At 40.9% G+C, this 25,986-nt stretch overlaps 1 protein-coding gene across 5 annotated transcripts in view; it reads left to right on the top strand.

The window, feature by feature from the left end:
• The window catches only part of DLC1 (DLC1 Rho GTPase activating protein), a 260,438-nt gene extending 243,556 nt beyond the window's left edge, over positions 1–16,882 (top strand). For all 5 annotated transcript variants that reach the window (XM_032685723.1, XM_032685722.1, XM_032685721.1 and 2 more), the window contains 11 exons: positions 939–1,002; positions 3,813–5,239; positions 6,286–6,462; positions 8,370–8,529; positions 8,765–8,963; positions 11,295–11,508; positions 11,917–12,031; positions 12,941–13,162; positions 13,836–14,053; positions 14,219–14,392; positions 14,924–16,882. In XM_032685723.1, the coding sequence (XP_032541614.1) occupies positions 939–1,002; positions 3,813–5,239; positions 6,286–6,462; positions 8,370–8,529; positions 8,765–8,963; positions 11,295–11,508; positions 11,917–12,031; positions 12,941–13,162; positions 13,836–14,053; positions 14,219–14,392; positions 14,924–15,044 (3,091 nt within the window). In that variant the 3' untranslated portion in view covers positions 15,045–16,882. The remainder of the gene's footprint in view (positions 1–938; positions 1,003–3,812; positions 5,240–6,285; positions 6,463–8,369; positions 8,530–8,764; positions 8,964–11,294; positions 11,509–11,916; positions 12,032–12,940; positions 13,163–13,835; positions 14,054–14,218; positions 14,393–14,923) is intronic.
• The last annotated feature ends 9,104 nt before the right edge of the window (positions 16,883–25,986 follow it).

The following is a 25,986-nucleotide window of genomic DNA, read 5'->3' as shown; positions in this document are numbered from 1 at the left end:
CTGCACTTAGCTGGGCCTAACCTGCCATGGAGCTGTGTGATGAACAGTGCCAAGTTTTCCTCTGCTTTAAGCTGTCTGTACTCAGTCCTGCACAGTGAGCATCTGGGACAGAGGTGAGAAGAAAGATAATTTTTTTTTTTTTGTTTTAGGGGTACCAGATCATTAGCTCACTGAGGAATAGAGGAATCCTTATATGAATTCATACAGTACTTCAAGATATGCATCCAGACTGCTATCACATTTCACAATGAGTCTGGTTAACTGTTGTCTCTGCAGCAATTTATTTTGGTTTAAATTCTAGTCCTTCAGAAAAACATTTTTATGTATGAAAGAACCTTACAATTTAGAAAGGAAAAATCAGGTCTGTGTTTTGGTGGTTTGTTTTTTAAACCAGCAAGTTGTCTTGTCCCAGGACTGTACTGAAAATAATCGTCGTTCAAAAACAAAATAGACAGCTAATAAGTCTAAAATAAGTTTTCCTCTGGGAAGTTTTAGCTTAGAAAGTACAATGTTAAAGCAGCATGATTTTTTAGTACAGTCGCATGGATACAGTGTTGAATAAGAAGCCTCTTCTGTTATTTTCAGTTTGTCAAGGTTGGTTGTTTAAGGGTTCAGATGTCTGGTATTTAGAACAAATGTAATTATTACAATTCGTAGGATGTGATTCACTTCTCAACTTAGTCTAAGTTTCCATTAACTTCTCTTTACTTTGATTCAGCTAATTGTGACAGTCATCCATTCCTCCTTCTGAAGTTAGAGTACAGCCAAATGTAATGGGTTAATAGTTAAGTACAATTAGGGCTCTAATTGAAACTCTCCTTGTGGCTATTTGTATGCAGAGCAGTTTGGGGACAGCCTTAACAAAAGCTTTGAACTGGAATAGCCTGTGTCAAAACACTGGAGTGTTCTCTTAATATGGTTTCATTTGCTCTTTGCAGGCGCTTAAATACTTTAAACAAATGTGCAGTGATGAAGCTAGAAATTAGTCCCCACAGGAAAAGGGTAAGTTCATTTAACATCTTCTGTTACAGCATTGTGCATTAATAAAACTGGGAAAAAAAAACCCATCTAGCAGATTGCTTAGCTGCAGTTTAGGATAACACCTGAGTAGAACCTGGCAAGGACGCACAGTAAAAACTCTGCTTACGTTTGTTTTTGCGTTCTCAGAGTGAAAACTGCAGGGCTTGGCTGTGGATAAAGGTTATTTGTCTAGCAAACTTTTCCTTGGGATGCTGCTTCCAGTCTGAAAGGCACTGGGCTTCTCTGCCTGCCAGTGAGGTTGTCTGTGTTGTAGCCTATTTCCTGCACTCAAGTAGGATTGTAAAAGCAGGCTTGATGGCCACGATGAGCTGACCTTAATGTTAGAACACCGTCTTTGGCGTCATCTGCAGTTTTGGTTCTCTGCCATCACGTTAGAATTGTATTATTTTATTTTATTATGATATAAACAGGATCATTTAGACTGTGCTTGGCCTGCAAACGAAACTGGGCACATTGTTTCCTTTCCAATATATTTACAGAATAGAACAGCTACCCTTTTAGAAAGTTTGCATGTTTCCAAGGAGCTCAGCAGGAATTAAAAGTGTTTGCTGAATCTTCAGGATCCCTGTGGAGCATGGTGAGAAATAAGAGAGGATCTACTGTAATTTCAGTAAGGTAGTGCTGACAGAAAGCTGAGTTGTTGGGGTTTGCAAGTAAGGTACCAATCAATAGCTGTCTTAAAACTATGTGTGTGTCCTAGGAGGGATCAGTAATTGATACCATCCCCTGGGATATGACAACTGCAGATAAAGATGACTAAGGCAATACAATGCTGCCCTACCCTTAACAAGAATGCATACAAATGCTCTGAGGTTGTTTACCAGGAATTAATCCCCTCTTTCCCTATCTGTTTGTGGTATGTTGGGAACAGCATCCAAGCTCCAGAAGATAACACTCTGAGGCGGCATATGTAGGAACTCCTTAAAAGTAGGGGTAGACAACTGGATTGCCATTTATGACTGCCAGAAGATTTCTCATTCCTGAACCTTTATAACACTGGAATGATCAGTATTGATGTTAAGAGGTCAGACCAGACCTGACTTCAGGTCCAAACCACAGATCTTCCGGAGTCTGGGTGTTACCTTTTGTTTCAGTCCTTCTTGGTTTTCGTTCACCACTGATGTTCTGGCAGATGGACTTGGATTCTATTCCCTTTTGTTGTTGGAGCCAATTAAATCAATACTTAGCCTTTAAAGCTCTTTAACACTAGGGGAAGATTGTGCTGGCAGAAGCGTATATTTGTTTATGTTTGCACTGACTTGTTTGCAAATTAAGATCACCTTTTTTTTTTTTTTCCAATTAAATCACATTCACCACCAAACCATCATTATTGTCCACATTCACCACCAAACCATCAGTATTACCCACTAGTATTTTCAGGTGACTTTTTTCCTCCTGAAAACTTTAAATAAGAAAGCAGGGGGGTTTTTTGTTTGTTTTTTTTTATGTCATGGACACAAGTAGTTTGTAGTAGTGGGGAAACAAAGAAAATTATGCTTACTCTGTGTCTCTTGTATTTGGTCATAAAAAATAAATACAGTATATCACTTTTTTTCATGAGTTAATGTTCTATTTAAAAGAAAAACTAGGATATGATCAGGATCTAAAATATGCATATATAAAATACTTGAAATATGAATAATTTACTTGTTTTTCAGAGAAGAAATGTTTGTATTCCTGGCACACGTATAGTTACAGTTCAGAGATTGCATGTGCGTTTGTTTTTAAATTAAAGCAAATTAAACAAATGAAGTGAAATTCAAGGAGCTGGATCGCAAGTAGTGTTCCCTACTTTGAACACCAAAGGTTATTTTGTGGCTTCATGGTATCATGTTAAAATTTCTTCATTGTTTTATTCTTCCAACGTGAAATTTTCCAGATACATGGAAGACCAAATATGTCAGGATCATTCCCTGTCAGTATTTAGATGAAAAGATTGTAGGCGTAAGTGATGTGTGTGTAATTGTACTCTAAGCATTACTCATACATCAAACATGTTATTTACAATTTACTTACGTGCTATACTGTCAGTGAGCTCTTGCCGCTCACTATCTACAAGTGTTAAAGTTTGCCTGAAGCGAGACTGAAGTAGAGACTTCACAGAACATTCTTAAAATGTTAACTGATAGTCTGTGGGAGGAAGAGTGGACCAGGTAAGAGCCTGGAGCCATCACACTCTTGCAGTGCAAGAGCTTCCTTTGCTGTCTCATTAGTCACACTGAGGAGGCTGTTTAGACTTCCCGAATGGGTAAGGAATTAAGCCACTACAATTCAGAATGTATGAGAAACATCTCATAATTGCAAAGAGGAGTATAAACACATAGCCACTATCAACAGAGTGAAACTTTGGAGAGAGTCCAGAGGCACCCCAACCCCTGACTGACTCCAGTGTAAAATTTTATGCATGTCAGGAATTTCCATTGGTGTGTGGGCTATCCACTGTGACCAATTAATTAAAAGTATATGGATACTAGGGTTTTTAGAAAAGAGCAATTTAAAGCAGATTGTGTTGTTTGTTTCTTTTTTTGAAGGGTATATCTTTTGTATTTAAAAACTGTTAAAATATGTTGCCTGTACCATGTTATCTTTTCCCGTGGTAGGCTTTATGGCCTAATCTTCCTCTCCCTGAAGTAAAAGACTGTTTTCACTTTAAATTCAATGAGAACAAGGTCATGTTTAAAGCAGTTCAGTGGACGTTGTATTTAAATGCAACCGCCTTTGCTGTTTGAGCAGTTTGCAAGCAGTACATTCAGGATTCTTCTTCTTTGCAGAGTGAAGATTCAGATGAAGATGAACCTTGTGCAATAAGTGGCAAATGGACTTTTCAGAGGGACAGCAAGAGGTGGTCGAGGCTTGAAGAGTTTGATGTGTTCCCTCCAAAACCAGACTTGAATATCCCCTCCCCAGAAGCTCCTCACCTTACTAATGCAGCAAGCCGGGAGAGCGTGCTCACAGACCTCAGCGAACGCCAGGAAGTGGCTTCTATTCTGAGCATCAGCAGCACCAGCAGCCACCAACCAACCCTGCAGAGCGAGGCATCTACTACCAGGACAAATTCTGTTGTGAGCGTTTGTTCATCGAGCAATTTTGTAACCAACGATGACTCATTCAGCAGCCTGCCCTCGCCCAGGGAACTGAATAGCTTCAGCTTCAATACAAAAGCCAATGAGAAGAACACCAAGTCCAAAACAAAGAGCCTGCTCAAGAGAATGGAGAGCCTAAAAATCAAGAGTTCTCACCATGGCAAGAGCAAAGCTCCTTCAAAGCTTGGGCTGATAATTAGTGGGCCCATCCTGCAAGAGGGTATCAATGAAGATAAACTGAAACAGCTTAACTGCGTGGAGATTTCTGCCCTCAACGGCAATCACATCAGCTTCCCTATGGTACGAAAGAGGAGTGTCTCCAATTCCACCCAGACCAGCAGCAGCAGCAGCCAGTCTGAGACAAGCAGTGCCGTCAGCACGCCCAGTCCTGTCACACGAACACGCAGCCTCAGTGCGTACAATAAAAGGGTGGGCATGTACCTGGAAGGCTTTGACCCCTTCAACCAGTCAACGTTCAGTGATGTGATGGAGCAGAACTTCAAGAACCGGGGCAGTTTTGCAGAAGACACCGTGTTTTTTATCCCTGAGGATCATAAGCCCGGCACTTTTCCCAAAGCACTCTCCAATGGGAACTTCTCCCCGACAGAAAGCAACACCTCTGTGAACTGGAGGACAGGGAGTTTCCATGGACATGGCCACCTCACCCTTCGGAGGGAAAACAGTGGCGACAGCTCCAAAGAGCTAGGCATGGGGAAAAGGCGCAACTCCTCTAGTTCAGTGAGCAGCCGCCTGAGTATTTACGACAACGTGCCAGGATCAATCCTGTATTCCAGTGCAAGCGACCTGGCCGACCTCGAAAATGAAGACATATTCCCAGAGCTAGATGACATCCTGTACCATGTCAAAGGGATGCAGAGAATAGTAAACCAGTGGTCAGAGAAGTTTTCAGACGAAGGGGACTCTGACTCAGCTCTCGACTCCATCTCCCCATGTCCTTCCTCTCCAAAGCAGATTCACCTTGATGTAGATAATGATCGAACAACACCAAGTGACCTTGACAGTACAGGGAATTCATTGAATGAAACGGAAGAGCCCACGGGGATCCAGGACAGGAGGGACTCTGGGGTGGGCGCATCGCTGACACGGTCCAGCAGGTGAGATCACAACCCAAGTGGCTCTATAGTAGCTGCACCACACTCAGTTAAAGGTTCAAGCACTCACAGGCTGTTCCCATTGCTTCCCAAAACAATTACAGGCAAGGGAAGTATTTGTGCAACACTTTGTGATTCCCACATTTCATAGCTGTATGTTTGTATGTTCAGCCTGAGTCGTCATTGAAAAAGCAGTGTGGAGGTGGTTTGGGGGGACAATAATTCTTCAAACTGAATTGGTGTGTAGGAAGGGAGGGCCATCAAGTAATATTAATCACTTTTTAAGTTGGCTTGGAGAACCAAGAGTAAGTATGGTCTGGTTTTGTCAGTGTGCAGTAAAAGCCTTGTCTTTTAGACTGTTTCAAAAAATTGAATGTTTCAGTAGCAGGCTGTTTCTAGTAGCATGCTAGGGCATTAAATGTGTAGGGAAAATAAGGCTTATTTACTTTCTCTTGATTGCTGTAGCACAGTGGGATTTCCAACGACTTCCAGTTTCTGCTGGGATTTTGGATGGATGACTATTTTGTATTGTAGTAGAGCAAGGAGTTGAATTCTTTCTAACTTTGTTTCCTATTCTCCTTTAAAAGTGGTGCAAATCATGTAGGGCCTGGTTTCTGCTGTCATTTAGTCATCTACAGCTGTTTGTATAACTTAATGGGACCTTTAGAAGTGCTTAGTTCCTATTTAATGTGTCTTAAAAATTCATGCCATTTTTTCTTAATGGAGTTTTTAGATTCCCACTGCCATAATACTGCAAGGGCTTTGGGAAAAGGGTATTGGAGCTCTTAGAGGATATCTGATAGAGCAAGACCGTGTAGCTAGCACCAAGATGTGGGTCAGCTCAGTGTGCACATTCCCATCTGAAGCACCTGCACATGCTGCATCACTGGGTGAAGCAGAGACGCTACCGGCTGATGTCTGTGAAACCTAAAAAGAATGTGACCGCCAAGAGCAGGGAGCTCCGCAGTACATTTGCAGTAATTCCTGCACGTGTCTTGCAGAGATGTTTCAGTAAGCTGTCCTTGCTTTGTCTCCCATCTTCTCCACAGGCACAAGCTGAGGTGGCACAGCTTCCAGAGCTCCCACCGGCCCAGCCTCAGCTCAGCATCACTGCAGATCAACTGCCAGTCTGTGGCACAGATGAACCTGCTGCAGAAGTACTCACTCCTGAAGCTGACTGCTCTCCTGGAGAAGTACACGCCTTCCAACAAGCATGGTTTCAGCTGGTAAGGACGCAGTGCTGTGTATAGAGAGGCCCATCGTATGAGCGTGGCAGTTGTGCTTATCCCAAGCAACTTTTGGAAAGATGCAATTAATCCCTCCATCCCTCTTTTTCCATATTTGCTCTTTATCTTCCAGCCCATGCTGACAGTGATTTCTGGTTTTCTAAGACAGGGCTAAAATCACTAACCTTTTATGTAAGTGTAATCTTACTGGGTTTGGGAAGTGTGTTTATAGGGGACATGTGAGAGAAAAAAAGCAATGAAGTACAGACCAGCATTCTGAGCAGGAAAATGTCCACTATCTATAGCAAAAGAAGGACTACTTGTTTATTGAGGCAGTTAGCAAGCAGTGGCACAAATTGCAGTCGATCTTAATATGCTTGCTTTTCTTCAGCTGTGTTAAAATATTTGCATTACTTTCTTTAAGTAATTATGTAATTAAATAATACAAATTTTCTTTAATTCTGTTATCTCATGAGCCACAATCTGTCTCCCCTTTTTAAGGCAGTTAGCTTGCCAAAGAGGTGGAGAGAAAAAGAAAGGTTGGAGAACCACAGAGTTCTTTGTAGGCAGCAATTTTTGCTGTGGCCAGGTGTTTGTAACCCAGTTGAATATTTTTTGTTGGAAGAATGAAATAGAAAGCTCTTTTATTATTGTATCTGCAGTACAGCCCGTGTAACCTTCAGGATGAAAAGGAGCAAATAAAATTTTTCTTGTCCCTACCACAGGCCAGCCTCCTCCCTTCCCCAGGAGTCACAGAGAGTATTTAGCTTCAGCATCAAAGTACCTCCTGTTCAAAGGCTGTTATTATGTCAGTCTTTCTAAATACAGAAGTTGTTTGTTCTGAAAGACAGAAATAAGTATTGACCAGTTATCCCTGCATGCTTCAGATTCTCAGTGGAGATCGCAATGTGTTTTTTCACATTCCATTGGCATGTTTTTTGACAAAGCAAGTATTATTCATACATGTATCAATAATGCCCTAAACTTAACTATACAGCAGTGCAAATTGGTTCTGTTTTACTATATAACAGATTTGTCAGCTGTAAATCCAATGCAGTGTTTGTATAGCTGTACTGTATGTTGAAATGTTAAATAAGTCTCCCTGTTTTCCAGTGCTACTGTGTCCTATTAGTTGTTGCACTGGACACTAGCTTTCCTTCCTGTTTAGGAAAATGATCTCAATATTTTCACATTTTAATGTCTTTTTTTCCCTTTACGAAACCAATACTCTTGGGGACCCCAGGGTTAAGTCATTCTTTTGTATTTACTAACTTTTTCCTTGGAGTCATAGGCAGATGGAAGGGCCTCTGAATGAAGCTGGAATGGGAGGCGGGGGTAGCAAAAGTCACCGACTGACAAGGAGGGGGGTCCCTCAAAGAGGTTGTTTATAGAGTTGAAGTTTTTAGCTGACAAACTCAAATGTATTACATCAGTTTCCTGCTGTTCTGCACACTGGTGGGTGGTGGACCCAGTTTGAGGACTTTGCAGAACAAGTAGTTGACATACAAAAGCTCATTGTTCAAATGCCCATCTTTCCCGAAACCTAAAGAAGCAGTGTTATAAGGGGTCACTGACCACAGGATTTATTTTGACTTTCTTGCAATTCGATCTGGCCCCTGCAGTTTTACCCTGTAGCTTTCATCCTGCTAATATTGATGGAGTAGCACCACATTAATACTTAGAGCCAGAATACTGCCCCAAATGTCAAGCCTTTCTCTTAGAGAAACTGTTTTCTGTCCTCTCCCCATTCTCAACCCTGAGTGGATTAGATAATTTATAGTGTCACTATTTTTCACGTTACTTTAAGTGTTTCACTTATTTTCACTACTTTCTGAATTACTGGAAATACAGAAGATAAATGGTCAACGGAGTTTAATTTAATTTTGTCATTCCCTTTTCTTAAACAGGGCAGTACCAAAATTTATGAAAAGAATAAAGGTGCCTGATTATAGAGACCGAAATGTCTTTGGAGTACCGCTGCAAGTCAATGTCCAGCGCACAGGGCAGCCTCTTCCACAGAGCATTCAGCAAGCCATGCGGTACCTCCGCAACCACTGTCTGGATCAGGTGGGTTTTGCTGTACTCTCATCCCACACATGCAGCACCCAAAGGCCAGCTTTCCATTGATTTTTACTGTTCCTGGGTCAGACTGAAAAAAGACTCAAAACAGGACAAAATAGATAATGTGAGGAAAGCTTGCCACAAAATTAGAACCTCTACATAAGAAGCTATAAAGACCATGCTTACCTTTCAGATTTGCTGGACTCTTTGTAAATGTATTTACTTTTATATGTATATTTAGGTTGGACTGTTTAGGAAGTCTGGAGTCAAATCAAGAATTCAGGCTTTGCGTCAGATGAATGAGAGTTCCACAGACAGCGTCAACTACGAAGGCCAGTCTGCCTATGATGTTGCAGACATGTTAAAGCAATTCTTCCGTGATCTCCCTGAGCCTCTCATGACCAACAAACTCTCTGAGACCTTCTTACAGATATACCAATGTAAGTCATAAGATTTCTGCAGCAGATGGCAAATAGTCATTTGTGTAGCAAGGGTGGAACTTTGTAACACTGCTTCTCTGGGCACTACACGTGTTGCATTTCTCCAGCAAATTACAGTTCAGGGTGGGTGCCTCATAAAGAATGGATTTTTTTATATTGTAGTTGTATAAGAATTTATAGTAAAAGTTCTTTTCATTTCACCTTTCTCTCTAGTTTGGGAACAAATGCAAATCCTCCATCACTTGCTCTAAATTTTCTTCTCTTCCTTGAGCATACTTGATATTACGGTTTGAAAATAAGCCATATCTGATGTGGCTAAGTAAACAAACAGAGCAAACACTGGATGAACAGAGTTTGAGGCTTTTGAGGGGATTGGCAAGGCTGCCAAAAAATTTCTGTTTTCTTATAGTTCATATTCTTCTGTCCTTCACCACAACTGTTTAAAACAGCTTCTAAGCTGTAAGCTTCTCTGTTACTCACTTGTAGCTGCTTTACTCATAGGTACCATAAACAGAAAGTGCTTAGAGTAAATCACATAAAGAATAGAGTTTATCAATGCTTGTGAAAAGAAATAATTAATCCTTCTGAGATGGCAGGTTCAACTCAGCAAGGGAGGCACTCTCTTGTGAGCTAGATAAACTGAGTTCTGTATAGATGATAATTTTGTGCTGGATCTTTTCAAGCAACATACTGTCTTTCAGAAGTTTTTTTCAACATTGTTTCATTAGGAATATTCTCACTTTATAAAATGGCCAAAAGTGAATTAATGTTTGGTGACCAGAACCAAAGCTTTTTGAAGCATTCATGGGGGTCCAAACTGACTGATGCACTATGGGCATCTTACCAGTCCTGTGGTTTCTCTTTCTAACACCACCCCAGCTCTCTCCCCATGTGTTCTTCCCATGGTAGTACAACTACAACAGAACTTACTGCAAAAACACCTTCTTTGAGTCCTTGCTGTATTGTGTGCCTTCCTTATGAGGGTTATAAAAAACATTACAGGAACTTCCTTCACAGCTCTGTAGGTAGAGGTGACAGTTTAAAAAGAAAACATACATACCATTATTTCAGTGCATGCGTTTTTTGTATGTTTGGATTCCCAAGCAGGTTTATGTAGAAAATTAATCAGACTCTCCACTCCCACGTATATTAAACAACAGCTCTGGGGGTTTAGAGGCAAAAAAGTTTGATGAAGCATTGCAGCAGTATCTGTTCCTTTCCTTTTGCAGGCGGTAGGTCTGAGGAATCCCTAGAGGTGTTTGGGAAGTATTATCTCTGTGTAAAGCAAAGAGCCTTAAAACTGCTGTAAATTTTGCTTCCCTTCAAAGGACAGAATTTCCCTTTGCTTTGGTGCTGTGCTCCAGGCTGCACACTGGAATTGTCTGCATGTGCCTTACATTTGCTTTGAGCTGATTGAGGAGAGAGCATGGAGAACGGTGGATTTTTGCTTAAAACTGCTTTCTAAACTCACCTGCTAGCCTTATAAATTTGCTGAAGCCCAAAGCAAATACCAATTAAATATCTCGGTAGCGCCACATGTATTTTGAGACATGCAGTGAGGGTGGCAGGGTGCTAATGAAGATATAAATGCTCCAGGACTCAGACTCTGATGTTGTCTTCAGAGGTGGCTTATTGGAAATCCCTTCATAAGAAGCAGATCTGGTCTGGGTTATTTCATTTTTGTTCCCCTCAAGTTTGGAGGAGAAAGCCTTACATAAAGACACACGTCAAATTTTTCCAATGGCTGTTTGTTGTTCGTAACCAAGGAGCTGTTTAATGGTATGGGACTTCATAGCGTTGACTTTCTTTTTCCACTGCATGACTTTGAATGATCTGCTCAATAAAGTAACCCTCTGTGTTTGGTAAAGCACTTTCTGCATATTTTATGACATCACTGTTGAAAAGGTTTGCTAACCAGTTTATTTAATTAACTTACCTATTCTAAAATGCATTCAGGTTTTAAGTTTCTTTGCAAGCCAAAGAATTTCTAAATTGGCTGGACTGTGTTTGCTTGTTCCCTGACTCCAGGCTTCTGTCATTTTAGTGCATCTGCGGGAGCATGTAGCTGTTGAACCTAAATCTAAAATTAACTCTGGCCTAGGCACAGCTTCCTCTTGCTTGCATTTCTTGTGAGGCAGGAAATAGCTGAGGGTAGTTAAACTAGTGGGTTGAAGAAAATTCCTTCATGTTTCCTACAAATGGTATGCATCCTGAAGGAAATCACTTCAAACTAGAGTCAAATATTTGAAGCTGGAGTTTGCTTTGGGATGTATTCATGCTGTGTGTGTGGAAAATCAATGGGCTGATGAGAGAATTCCTAATATTATGCAGATGTGCCAAAGGATCAGCGTCTCCAGGCTATCAAGGCTGCCATTATGCTTTTACCTGATGAGAACAGGGAGGTCCTCCAGATTCTTCTCTATTTCCTGAGTGATGTCACAGCTGCAGTGAAGGAAAACCAGATGACACCAACAAACCTGGCCGTCTGCTTAGCACCTTCCCTCTTCCACTTGAACACTCTCAAAAGAGAGAATTCTTCCCCAAGGTATGTCTCTGGGGAGCAGGACTCACTGCTGGTGGTCCCGTACTACAGCTAGCAGTGATGTGCAACAGGCACGGTCTAGCATTGACCCTACCAGCTGTGATTACCTTGGACACCTCGGGGGCAACAGGTGTAGAATGGTTATGGGATCCTGCCTTTTGCTGGAGATTCGTTACAGTATAATAAAGCTCATAAGAAGATAAAAACAGGGGTGGGGGAGGGGATTCCAAAGAAGGGGTTCAGAGAGAGTAGCAAGAGAAGTTGGCAACACCATGCCAATATTTAGTCCCAGGTAGCACTGCTCTAAATCACCAGTAGATTAGGGAACCCTAATGTTTTCTTACCAAGCATGTCTCTTGCTCTACATTAAATAACTAGATATGCATGTTTGTGTTTTTTTCCCCTGTGAAGGGTGATGCAGAGAAAACCAAGCCTGGGAAAACCCGATCAAAAGGACCTAAATGAAAATCTGGCTGCAACCCAAGGGCTAGCTCATATGATTGCTGAATGCAAGAAGCTCTTTCAGGTAGAACTCCTGTTTGCAAAACTGATGGGTGAAATATTGGCCAACATGTCTTAGATCTGCTGTATAATGGAAAACCAGGAATGTCTCTTTATTTTAATGAAGTTTAATACATGATAAATAGCTTTTTAAAAAAATTTTGCATCCTGATCTATGTGCATACATGAATTAGAAGTAGTGCCAAAAGTAAAGGAAGTTGTTCTGTTGTCACTGGTGCTCTAAAATCGTGAGGCAGTTGTGGGGTTCGTCACAATTTTGTTGCCCCCAAGCTATATTTGAAATACATTTTCAAGCTTTTATTATGCAGCCATGAGTGTCTGTGAACCTCAGCTCCAATTACAAAGTAAGAAGCCATTTCCAGGAATTTCAGTGCTCATATTGTACTTAAATTCCCAAGAGGTAGCAAGGCAGGCCACAAAAGCATCCTGGAACATGACACTGTCAAACCATAGGCTGAAGGGTCTGTAGGAACTAAAGCATACTCCCTCTAGGGCCTGGGATGGAGAACCAGACAAGTCTCAAGTCCTGGTTTTCCTCACTGTCATCAAAGCTTTTCAGAGCCCTCAAGTGAAGACGTGCCTGTCTCTTTTCTTGCGGCTGACAACTGATCCCTCCTTCCTTCAGTTTGCAGGATAAACTGCTGTGGGAATGAATCTAGTTCTGTAGCAAAGGGGGATACTCTAGAGAATAAAATAAGACACCCCATAAAAGAGAGACTAATTTGAGTTAAATCCAATCACAAACTTAATGTTGGCATTTCTTCACACTGAGTGCTTAACCTGACACATACGCAACCCATCACTTACAAAACTAGCATACCCATCTTTCTGTGACTGTTGAACTGCTAGACTAACTCAGTAGCATGGGGAGAGAGAGCTGCAGGAGGATTATTTCACCCTTTTCACCCCTCAGATACCTGAAGAAATGAGCAGGGGTCGGAACTCTTACACAGAGCAGGACCTGCGTCCCCTCAGCCTGGAGGAGCTCCGGGGCGGCAGCAGCAACGCCGAGCCCTCTGACTACCACTGCTACCTCCAGGACTGCGTGGATGACTTGCTCAAAGAGATGAAGGAGAAGTTTAAAGGCTGGGTCAGCTGCTCCACCTCAGAGCAAGCAGAGCTGGCCTACAAGAAGGTATGCACCCTGTCATTCTCACCACAGCTCTGGTTTTTAGCTTACTTCTGACACAGGATATTACAGAAGGTTCAGTGCACATCTTTACGTTGCAGATAGATTTAAGGAAAAAAACTCTTAATCTTTTGACACAGTTGCACACCGTCTAAAAACAACATGTCTTTCAGCAGTAGTCAGCTGACATGCACTGATTTGTGTTCTTCTGTTTATCCAGCCCAGGAATGTTCACTGTTTTGAATTTACATGTCTTTACTCACATGCAAAGCCTTAACAAGCTGAGTGAGGCCTCCAAGCACTGTCACTATACAGGCAGTAGGAAAGAAGTTTCTGAGCTCTAATTTTGCATAGCTCAGAGCTCACACAGGAAGAAGTTTTAATTAGAATTTTAAAAAATAAACTTGGAAAATTAGGATATTTTTCTGTAGCATCACAATTTAATGGGGGCCCATACTGGAATATATAACTGTAACTTAAAAATAATTTGGACATCAGTGTGCAGATGCCTTTGGCTGTTTGGAAAACAAACATTAGTCTGAGCTTATGCCAAGCTTAGTACAATATGTACATATATGTGTGTGTGTATTCAATTTTCTGTATTTAGCCAAAACTAAAATAGAAAGGAAAAGAAAATGTAAGGAAGAGCAAAACTGAGGACTCCACTAATTTTCCCCAGGTATGCGAAGGTCCTCCACTCCGATTATGGAAAACTACCATCGAAATCCCAGCTACACCAGAGGACGTTTTAAATCGTTTACTCAAAGAGCAGCATCTTTGGGATGAAGACCTTATAGAGTCAAAAGTAATTGAACCTTTGGATAGCCAGACAGATATATACCAGTATGTCCAGAACAGCATGGCACCTCACCCAGCCAGAGACTTCGTAGTCTTAAGGTAAGACTTTCACGCGCGATGATGTTTATATCCTACACAGCCTTGCCTGTTTCTTTGTAATGTAAGTTATGTTGGTAAATATCTATTTTTTGCCTTATTTGAAGTCAGGTGTCTGAATTACTGTTTGTCAAATATAAGACTTTTGTTTTTCTTCTTTTTTCTTAGAACGTGGAGGACAAACTTCCCCAAAGGAGCATGTGTGCTTCTAGCAACCTCAGTGGACCACGACCGTGCTCCAGTGGCAGGTGTTAGAGTCAATGTGCTCCTGTCTAGGTATCTGATTGAGCCCTGCGGGTCAGGAAAATCCAAACTTACCTACATGTGCAGAATTGATTTAAGGTAGGAATTTCCACTTTATCCTTTGGTGGTGGTAACTTTTCTTGTATAGTTTCAACGCGGTCAGTGGACAATTTTGATGATTCAACATCAGACTTTAGCTTGGCCAGTAATACACACTTCTCAAAGGTATGCATGGAGGTCTCTGAGATGTCACAGAAAATTGGCTTCAGTGCACATCTAGCAGCAGGTGTGGTTTGTGGCATTAGAAGCCTCTAGTATGTGCTCCACTATCTTTATTGGTATATAACCCCACCCCTTCCTCTTACATTCATATTTGGGTGCAAGGACATGTTAATTTTAATATTAAGCTAGTAAAGAGGACCAAACTTCTCATAATTTTTCCTCACTGTGGCAGACTTGTTTTGAGCAAGTCTATGTATTAATAAGGCTGAGCTGAGCAGTGAGTGGTCCTAAAAAGATTTTTTAGTTGGGCACTTTTTAACCAGCTAGATATGTATTTGATTCTGACTAAGAAAATGCATGCAAAGTTACTGGTACCTACCTCATCGTGACTTTTTCTCCACGCAACAGGGGCCACATGCCAGACTGGTACACCAAGTCTTTTGGGCACTTGTGTGCATCCGAAGTTGTTAAGATACGAGACTCTTTTAGTCATCAGAGTCCTGAGAGCAAGGAAATAAAATCCAGGTGACTACTGAAGAGGAACAGCCATGAGCTCCACACCTCAGCAATGTAGACATTACCCAAAACTGAGACTCATCGGCTGCAGACTGGACTGTGTACCATCTGCAAGTCATGTCATGAAGGGATGACAGCGTGAGAACTTGACTGTGAGCATTACTATAGGACTGTGGCCATACCATACACTTTAAAGCTGCTTCCTGTCTGTATAAGGTCTATAGTGTAGGCCTCGACTGGAATACATAAGAGGACTGTGCAAAAAATAAAAATTAAAAAAAAAATTGAACTATTAGTGGTTTGAATTGCTTCTGAGAAGCAAATGTCTTTAAATACAAAATATATTATGAAATATGGTGAAGGCTTATCATTCCCATGTGAAATACTTAGCTTTATGTACATACTCATGTCATTTTATTTGTAGTGCATTGAGGGACTGGTGTATCCACTGGAATAGTTGGTACTCTTCAATGTGTTCTCACTGAGATAAGCAGAGAAAGGTTTGCACAAAGATTAAAGTGTGAATGAGTGTGTTAATGGTTGAAAGGATAGAAGAAGTTGAATTTGAAATGTGTCTGGTACACTGATAGGCAACCAGAATGGATTTTAGTACGCTGGATACAGTTAAACCTAGATTGGGACTCCTCTGTGGACTAGGAGCGGCCATCCTTCCCATGTGCCGGTTCTGCATTTTTCTCAAATCTAACCTTGTTAAAAACCCTAGCAGATGTTACAAGAGGCTTGCTTTGGCTACTGTTCACTCCTTATCCAGATGAACTCTTAAAAGTGATGAGCAATTCTATAGCAAATCTAAGAAAATACACTTCTGAGCAATGTAGCAGCTTAGAAATGAAATGTCTATGCAATGGTGAGGAAAGGCAATAACATCAGTTGATAATTTGCCAAAAAATGTTCATTGCTTTTACTGCTACCTGCATTAACTGTAAGTCTTTTAATGAGCTTTTATATATTTAACTGTATTCTAAAGGCTCAAGAGGAAGAAGTCAACACTGGAATTACGGTGCTGGGAGATGGCAGGACTCCGGCAGTAGCAGCTGGGGTGACTTGGCTAGGGAGAATCACACAAACTCTCTCCTTACCCTCCTTTGTCCATTTTCCTAAAAGCTGCATGTTAACATGAACAGAACCTGGATGTGAGCAATTTGGAGGGTTATGTTTGGGGACAGAAAGGAGGATGCCATTTTTTCTTGGGTTTTGTTGTGTTTTAAACCCTTTGGGATATTTCCCCCTCCTTGAGAATCAACTTGTATGAACTGCAGGAAGTCCTGAGGTCCTCTGGAAAGGTGTCTTTCTGTAGGTTTTACTGTAAAGGTAAAGATTTGCTTTTGAGATGCAGTATTAAGTGATAAATGTATTTTGTGGCTAAGGTATGAATGAGTTGCAAGATGGAATCTTGACTGAGACTTTGTTACCATTGTCAGTATTATTTTAAGCTTTTTGATGAAGATTTTTGTATAATGGCAGATAATGTAGTACTTCCAGTAACAATGTTCCTCATGAGTAGGAAACTCTTGTATATTCCTCTACATCAAACACTTTTGAATTTGTAAAATTGTATGTTGTACATACCATTTTATTGTAAACATGTATACTTGCCCACAGTGTACTGTCAAACATAGATTAAGCATGATAAAGACTATTTAAAATATACCTGTATTTATACCTCAGATATTCTTTTTGGGATTTTGTACCTCAAGTATGTTTTCTATTGTAAATGTGCTTTACATGACTATGATCTACATGAGAGAAAGGAAAATGTTTAACTTGCTATAGATGTCTGTACAGAGTATACTCAATAAGTGCACTATTAAATGTTTAAAATTGGAGATGCATAATGAGTTTTATTTTAATCTGCATTCTTCCTTCTGCTCTTTTACCCAAAGGATGAGGTGTTTTTCTTACATTCATTACATGCTACAGCCAACTGCATGGCCACTCCCACTGTTTCCCAGGCTGATATTTTGAGTATTGTTAAGGGCAGGTACCAAAGCAACTTCAAAATTTTTGGAAGACAAGACTGTACAATGACAGACAACTGGACAGGAATATTCCCCACTCAATAGCTTCGTATATTTAAAAATAAGAAGAAACTTTTGGTTTGTTGCAGTCTTGTGGAAAGGAAACTCTTGAATTTAACGGGGTGGAAAGCAGACTGCTGCTTGATAGGCAGCTGTATGCAATGCTGAAAAATAATTCACTGCTTTCCTATTTTCTACAGAGAGAATGAAGGCATGATGAGTTGTGGAGTCATAGGTTTGCTTTAAAAAATGCAAGTGTAAAAGTAATTGGAGGAAGTTAAAGCACACACAGCAGTGAAATGAAGCCAAAGTGAGAGCCAGAAGGATATACAAACAACTGACTAAGGTGAAAAATGAAGCCAAAGACAGCTGTTAATTCAAACAACTTTTTAAAGTTTTTCAAGTCTTAGCCAACAGAAATATAATTTGGGCATTTGAAGGAGGATTTTGATTTGTGAGGCCTGTCTGACAGAGCAGCTGCAAGGAGGCCTGCTGCCTTTCAGTTACCAACTGAATACCAATAGTTATCATCCTATTCTTTCTGTGCCTGAGCGTCCCAAAGTCTTGATCACTATCACTTCCCCCTGCATTCCCCAGGGAGCACTGAGGGATGCTGCTTCACAGTCTAGCAAAAGCAAACCTCTTGCTGTCATGGTATTAGTTCTCACACACCACTTAAGATATACAAAAATTAAATGTCATACACAGATCTTCTGCAAATTTCTGGAGGCAGTGTCCTACAATCATAAAGAATGAAATCATGATACTGTCTTAACACAGCAATGCATTAAATTTAGAAGACAAAATGCTAACTCTGTTATACCATAACTTGTTCATACAGCCATCGACTGCATCTCTGAAAAGTTACTTCCAGCTATTTCTCATCTGTCAATCCAGAACTATTTCATTTCTCTAGCAAGGGAAGGTATCAATGTCTAAAATGATGAATAGCATAGCACCAGAGGTTAAGGTGAAGCACTGATGCAATGCTTGCATCCATGTGCCTTTTGCACTGAGCACTCTCCCAAGCACTTGAGAGTTGCTCACTTTCCCCTCTCCTCTGCACCATCCTACTGTATTTTCCTGTATATTCTGAGGCATCCAGAATGCTTGCGAGAAGTGAACTTGCAAGCTGAATCCAGGGACAGTAAAATACAATGAAATATGGGAAGGAATTCAAAGAAGAAAAAATTCCATCAAAAGATAAGGGCACCAAAGGGGTACATTTATACAGAGAGATTCAAGACATAATCTGGCCACTAGACAAGGGGGATGTAGTCTACTAGCACTGGAAGGTCATAAAAACACAGAAGAAGAGTTCAAACTAGTTGAGTGGGTGTATAAGTTGAGATAAAAAATCGTTAATGGAAAATTTGAGGCAGAAGGAAAGGAAAAGGCATTTTCCACAGAGCAAGAGGTCTTTAAGACTGTGAGACAATCTCTCCCTGAGAAGCAGCAAGAGCATAAGTCATTTAAAACCGCACATGCTTAAACCCTGGAATTATTCCTTCCTAGCTTCCATAAAGCATCACAAAGACCTAAAAATCACTATTTGTTATGATTATGGGACTTACAAGCTACCAGTTTTATAAGAAGTGTCGGGTAGCACTGCCTTGTGAGCAAGAAACAGTCTAGTGTCAGAAATAAAGTAATTCAATTATTTTGGTAGTTGCTAATTAACAAGTCTTTAAGAATTACACTGGAGGCTGTGAAGTACAGTTTTCTTATGTTTTATTGAAGTGGACATTCACTGAAATGAGAAGATGCAGTGCCTTTCTCCCATGGGCCAAGAGCATGAAGATCAGCATGGGGAGGTTACCACACAACTGGGAGAGCCCTTTGCTTTTCCAACATTTACTCAAAACCCAGAAAGACCTATAACAGATAAGGATGATTTCCCTGTCACAGAGGGAATCAAATCCATTACTTCATAGGCTTGGCATTTTTTTCTTACTGTAGAAGAAAAAAGCCTGCAGCAAGTGTGTTGTGTGTACTTCTCCACTAGTGTGTACTAGTCACTTCATTAGTTCATGTAATGAAAGGCTGATGTGGTGGGTCTGAATATCACAGTTGCTCCTAACCCACACAGCATTTCTTAAGGCTTTATAACACTAAAAATGGAAAAGTGCCTTAGGAACAGAATTCTCAGTGAATGAAACAATACTACTATTCGAAAAACAGGTAGAGTGTAAAGTGCCAGTGCAGTTATGTATGTATTCCAGGGAGGCAAATTAAACAGCATTTTCTACGATATGATGAGATAAGCATGTTATAAGCATATAGACAGGATGATATAGTCTAGGTGGCTCTGATTTGATAGGGCTTGTGCCTCATTTATTAGAAAAGTTGGAAGAAATTGGGAATCGAGAAAGGGTAGCCTCAGTTAAAACACTTGAGTGTCACTTTAGAGAACTGTCATTTTTTAAAATAAGACAGCTGGTAGCAGAATAGCAGAAGTAGATTATATTCATAACACAGCCCAGACTAAGATGGTGTGCAAGGTGTGTGTAATAGAGGAAGGATTCTTCTAAAAGGAAGAAATGGCCAAACACTTCCAACATGTTTAGTGACAGCACTCTGAAAGATCTATTCAAAACAAGCTGATCATCTGGTAAGTATCCTACTTTGTTTCAAAAACAGCTAAAAGAAGATAAATTTCAGTCAAGGCATTGTTATGGGCTGGTTAAACATGTAAACTTCAGCTAGGCTATGATTCAAGTTTATAGAAACACTGATGGTATGATTAGCAAAGTTGCTAATAGGCCACTTTTTTACAAATCTTTGGGGAAATCTGTACAATACAGCATATTTTAAGTATTTAAACATATGAAAAGGAATGCAAAGATACTAAAATATTTGTTTTAACTCAATCGTTTGGTATCCAGCAGTCTGTACTCATTTCTCTCTTCCAAGAGAAAGTCTGAAGAACATGTGGGCTTTTTCACTTGTTATTGAAGCCTTTGTCACCTACATAATTTATCAACCAGTGCTTCCAAAGCATATAAAAAGTAATAAAGCATTCAGTAACAATAATACAAGCCATAATCGAAATTGATTTTGAATATGACACCTCAATGATATGCCTACAGAGCTAGAACTACATTAAAATTGGTACTCAAGTGAAAAAAAAGAAAATGGTAAAATTTTACTGCCTATGACCAATTTCATTCAGCATATAACAATGAAAACTGCTTTGTGATACATAGAAAAGCATCTTTGAAAGCCTTGCTAGAACTTCTTAAAAAGAAAGGGAGACTCATTAAGGTAATGTGTCTAGAAAATGGCACCTGCCCACATTCTACTTAGACACTGCACTCTGTTATCTAAGACTGGTAGAAGTACATACAAATTGCTGAAACTGCCAACTCTGGTGCTGCCTCCTGTAAATCCACAGCAACAGTGAAGCCTCCTCCTCCCAGTGAGGGGAAAAGCAGATGAGGATGCTTGGTCTTACATGGTGAGAACTGACAGTAATTCTCTTCCTGTAAGGGCACCCCACCTCTGTGCTATGCTCCTCATGGATTCAAAGGGGTACACAGAATTACAGAATCCATTTGGTCTGGAAAAGACCTCTAAGATGATCGAGTCCAACCATTAACCCAGCACTGCCAAGCCCTCCACTAAACCATGTCCCCACGTGCCCAATCAACATATCTTTTAAAGAACTCTGGGGATGGTGACTCCACCACTTCCCTGGCCAGCCTGTTCCAATGCTTGACAACCCTTTCCATGAAAATTATTTTCCTAATATCCAATCTAAACCTCCCGTGGAGGAACTTGAGGCCATTTCCTCGTCTTGTCACTTTTTACCTGGGAGAACAGACCGACCCCCATCTGGCTACAAGCTCCTTTCAGATAGTTGCAGAGAGTGATAAGCTCCCTCCTGAGCCTCATTTTCTCCAGGCTAAACAATGACAGTTCCCTCAGGCATTCCTCATAAAACTTATGTTCCAGCCCTTTCACCAGCTCCTTTGCCTGTCCCTGGACATGCTCCAGCACTTCAATGTCTTTCTTGTAGTGAGGGGTCCAAAACCACAGGATTCAAGGTGCAGCCTCATCAGTGCTGAGTACAGAGGGATCCAGCATAGAAACACATACTCCTAGTAATGCAGGGCAAGTATTCAATTAAAGTAGAAACAAACCATATCTAGAAGGGGTCACAACTGCTGATGAATTCCGGAATTGTAATGGTACACACAGTAGTACTAACAGACAGCTCTTGGTCTGCAAGCTTCCTTATTTGGCATTGGAGGCCTCTGAAAACAGATTAAATTGTGTTTGGAGGCCTTTTAAGAATGACCTTGAGCAAGCAGAAAAGTCAAGATTTTCTAGCTGACATCTGAGCCATAGTCACATTTGCTTTCTCCACCTGTCTAACCAAAGACAAGAATAAATGCTTATGTATGAAATTAACATATAAACTTCTAGGCAAAGCACTCGCCTTGTGGCATTAGTTGTAAACAAGATCAGGCAGAATAGTTACTGAACTAGGTTCCATTCAACAGACTTATTGGACTGGGGAAGGAGGAAAAGCTATGCCCCAAGCATCCTACCCACAAGATCAGTGAGGGAATGAGTGACCCGTCAAGAGAGGTGATGGAATTCAGAGGCCCTGCAGCTGAGAAGCACAGAAGTTTAAGCAGGCCAGTCACAGCTGTTAGACTGTTAGTCATGTATTTGATAAACACCCAAGCAAATAGCAGACCTCGGGAAGCTTTACGTGTCTAAAGTTTGAGGCTTGGATAGAATTATACCTCCAGCTTACTGCTAGAACCAGAGGCCATTGGTGCTGATTCAAAATCTCACCAAGTTGTCTGAGGAAAGAAGGCAAAACAAGCTGGTTTTTTTCTTGAATTTCTGCACTAGCCACTTGGACTTACCTCTGGACATATTTTTCACAAGAGTCTGCAGGAATTTTCTTGTGATTTTGTTCTAACAGTCTTACAATGGTCATTGTCAGAGAGAGCATTTGTTTAAATTGATCAGCAGCATGATCTAAGACATGAGATGATACTGTGCTCTTTTTTAAAGTGCACCATGTAGCAAAGCAAGCTCATCACACTTTTGGTTTTTGTTCCTTGAAAACTGACATTAAGTTTTTACGGTTTCAACACTCTATCCTACTGATCTAGAGATTTTCTATGAGGCTTTATACAATTTTTCTGGTTTTTTGTTTGGTTGGTTTGGGGTTTGTTTTTTTTTTTTTTTTTTAAGGTTCTTTCCTGTGTCTCCTCTTCCTCTCTTGTTAAATTGCTAAAACAGTTTCCAGGGCTAGCCACTCCATGTAGTGGTTTGCTGGTTTGTGATGAAAGACTTGCTGCCAAATTTTATAAAGAATATTCCCTGGGGTACAGAGGGGAGGGAAGTATTCTACATGGCCTCTGTCTTCTTCCCATATTGTTTAACAAACAAGCAAACTGCCCTGCAGTCACTCTGTCCCCTATTTAGACGTATCCCTTTCAGGCAACCGCACAAATGAACTAGGAAGGAAGTGCCGTCACAGCCCTTAGGAAAGATGGAGGGAAATAAAGGCAAACATTGTGTGTCTAAACAAACAAGCTCACTCTGCTCTGCCCTTGTCTTCTGTCTAATTCTTATAGGAACTGGTCCCAAAGGTAGCAGATGGGACAAGAGTATTTCCCATGTTGTATAGGACTCAGCTACCCACCCATTACGTTCCACTGCCCTGCCAGGTTTTGCACCAGCCCCAGAGATGAATGAATAATCCAAAAACCTTTGATATAAATGGGAAATCAGCCCAGGCTCTTTGAATGGCTTAAGCATGTCCCTCAATCTGCTTTCTTACATAAACCTTGTGCCCTCTGTGCCTCACTTATGCCTCACTTTCCCTGGTTAGACTTCCCCAGAACACCAAGGGGAAAAAAAATGTGATATTGGTGCTTCAGTAATCTTAAATTGAAAGTGCAAGTTTTGCAAGAAGCTGAAACAAAAACATCTAGAGGCCAAGCTGAGAACAAGTTTTCCTTTGAGCTGCTTCTTGTCTATACAAAACTCCAAAGGATTTCTAAATCAAATTACTTTTGATAGACAAGAGATGAAACAGATGTGGTACAAACCCCATTTTGTGATAGGGAGCTAGAGCATAAAGGATTTTTGAACTGGAGATGCAACTAGAATATTTGAACCTCAATGTTGCATGCTAATCACAGGAACAAGTTTTGACATATCAAAGCTGATAAACCTGGTTTAAAGAATGCTTAGATAAACTTGGTAGGAAAAAAGAAAATACTGTAATTTAAGGGTTATGAATATGATTCTTTTAGTATTTCCACATTTCTTTGGTAACATCCATTCATAGTAGTAACCTTGAAGCAGTTACTGAACCTGAAGTCAGCGCTGGCTACCAAAGACAACTTGTTGCTGTAGGATTATGGCACAGCACAAGCACTGTATCACCTGCACACCCCTTGGGCTGCTGCAGGTGACCTCTGCTCTGCAGGGCTCTTCTCCACACAGCAGACCTTGAGGCCGCTTTTGCCCAAACATCAGCTTTAGCCTGACTGAAACACAAGAAATCCAGTTTCAAACAAAATGCTTGGCTGATTGCAAGAACAAAGTCTTGCTTTCAGTCTATGCTCATGCGAAAACACATTTCTAGGTTTTGGTCAAAATTTGCCAGAGAAGTTCACAGGAGGGCAAACCCCAACATTTGTGAAGGATTTGTCAAGAGTACTGCTTTGCCCTTTCTCATAGCTCTTCGTCGATAGCACCACACAGAGCAGACAGAAAACAGAGCTGTATCTGGTCGACGTCATGCACGGACTGCAATATGTGTGTATTTGTGCCTGAGGAACTACTTATCACTGTGATGAATGGCATAGCATTTAGCTATCTCCTTAAAGAGATAAGATGCTGTAAGTTTTTGTTATCAGTTGTGCCAAGATTTGTACCATTAAACAAAAAATTGGATTAATATTTTTAAACAAATCAGATTAATGTTTTATACCCATTATCATGCTCTAGGGGGTCATAAACTGGGATAAGAAATACATATAGTTTGCAGTTGTTTCAAGTCATGAAACTTAAAATAGCCTACAAGATACCCTTTGTAAGGAAACATTTCCTAGAGTGCCTCTCCCTAGGTCTCAGCACTCTAAAAATACTGATTTCTTTCTTTACCTTGATTATTAATTAAACATACTACATGTGACTTAAAGATGCACACTTCACAAAAGCATCAAAAATCTGCCAAATGCTTCCCAATCATGGATAAGATGTTCTGGTTGCTCTCTGTTGAACACCACAGAAGTGGGCAGCTGAGACTGAGGAACAACAGCTTCTGAGATCATTCCCTGCTGTTGCAGTCCTCCTCTTTTCTGTCTGGACACTTTTCACTCTGCAAACCTCCTGTCAAACCCTGTAAGCCCTCTTTTTCAATCAGTTCTCCACTGCTTGTGCGTTTTTTCTGGTTGTGACATGTTCTCCATCCTGCCCGATACAGCACTGCAGTCAGGACAGGCTCAGACCTTGGTATCTCATTTCCTTCTCCCTTTGCCCTTTGATCTGATGCAAAACCTTTCACAGGCATACAGACAGTTTGTGCTGGGTGCTTATAGATTGCATCGTGTTTAGCAATGCTCCAAGGTAAGGGGCCTGTCACCACCCTCTTGGAGAGCTTGGGCTCTAAACAACCAGTCTTTCACCTAAACAGCATGTGTTTATGTAAGAAGAGGGACCCTCCAGAAGTTTCTCTGGCTGGGACAAGAGGAGAACTTGATCAGGCCTTGATCAGAAATGTTTAATAAGCCTTCCTAGTTGTTGTCAAGTATGGTTACTGAAGAAGGCACCCACAAGTTCAGGATCATCAGAGGTCTTTGTCTGTTTCAAGATATTTGACTATTTTGTCCAAGAGCAAGAAATCTTCAGCTTCTGATGTGTCCTATACCATGACCCACCTGCTCTTGGTGAACTGAGACCCACTCTGGCAATGAACTGGCCGAGCCATTACAACTTGTGTCTAAATCTGGTGTCTTCAGAGAAGTCAGCTGCCTCACTCTGTTTGCTGCTCGTGGCAAGTATTACACCCCAGCCACTATTTATCAGGAGGGAGACCAAACTGTGAGAGCACAGCCTCTCTCTGGAGCTGCTGCCTACTGATAGTTTGAGAATCACACATGGACAGTTCCCTACTGAGGAATCAGCCACTCTTCAACATGGTATTTCTAGGCCTAGTAAAAATGAATTTGGCTTTCATTCATCTCTTTGGCTGTTGTGTTTCCTATGGGGCATCTATCATGGGGGGAAAAGTACCTACTTTCTTTGTCGGTAAACATAAATAAGCCTAGGCCTACTGCTCTATGGATGGCGCTTCTCTTGTGGCATCTCTTTCCAAATTGACTCAGCCTGTGCTTTGGATAGGCACCTATCAATTTCCTCAAGGTCATGCAGTGACCTCAGAAGAACAGTGAATCGCTGATCTACTCATCAGGCTTTTTCAATAAGTAAATTTAACACTCTTCTCCTGTTTAAAATGAGGGGGGAAACATGGAAAAGAACGTTTCATACCAGCAGCTCTCCTCTGAGGAAATACTCTGCAAGAGCCAGCTTTAAACAATGTTTAACTTATTTCCTGCCAGAACGTCACTCACTGCAATGTTTTTAACCTTCTTTAATTGGACTGATATCTACACACCCCAATTCCACATTTTGTCCCACTGCCCTGCTCTCTTCTGACATAGGAAGTTTTTGTGCAAGTGGTGCAGATGCCTGACTCCAGCTCAAAGCAGGTCCCTCCACTATGCAATAGCACTACCAGGTCCCTCCACTATGCACAGGCAGTTGGGGTGGCAATCATGGGCAGCTTTACTTAGATTTAACTCCTAAAACTATGTATTATTTAACACCAGCCACATACAGTGACAAAGGAGCACAGCTCTTATTTCATCTTTTACTTCC

This window comes from Chiroxiphia lanceolata, chromosome 4 (assembly GCF_009829145.1).
Source record: "Chiroxiphia lanceolata isolate bChiLan1 chromosome 4, bChiLan1.pri, whole genome shotgun sequence".
Taxonomy (NCBI): Eukaryota; Metazoa; Chordata; class Aves; order Passeriformes; family Pipridae; genus Chiroxiphia; species Chiroxiphia lanceolata.
Note: the sequence above shows the minus strand (reverse complement) of the source record. Positions and strands in the feature narration are given on the sequence as shown.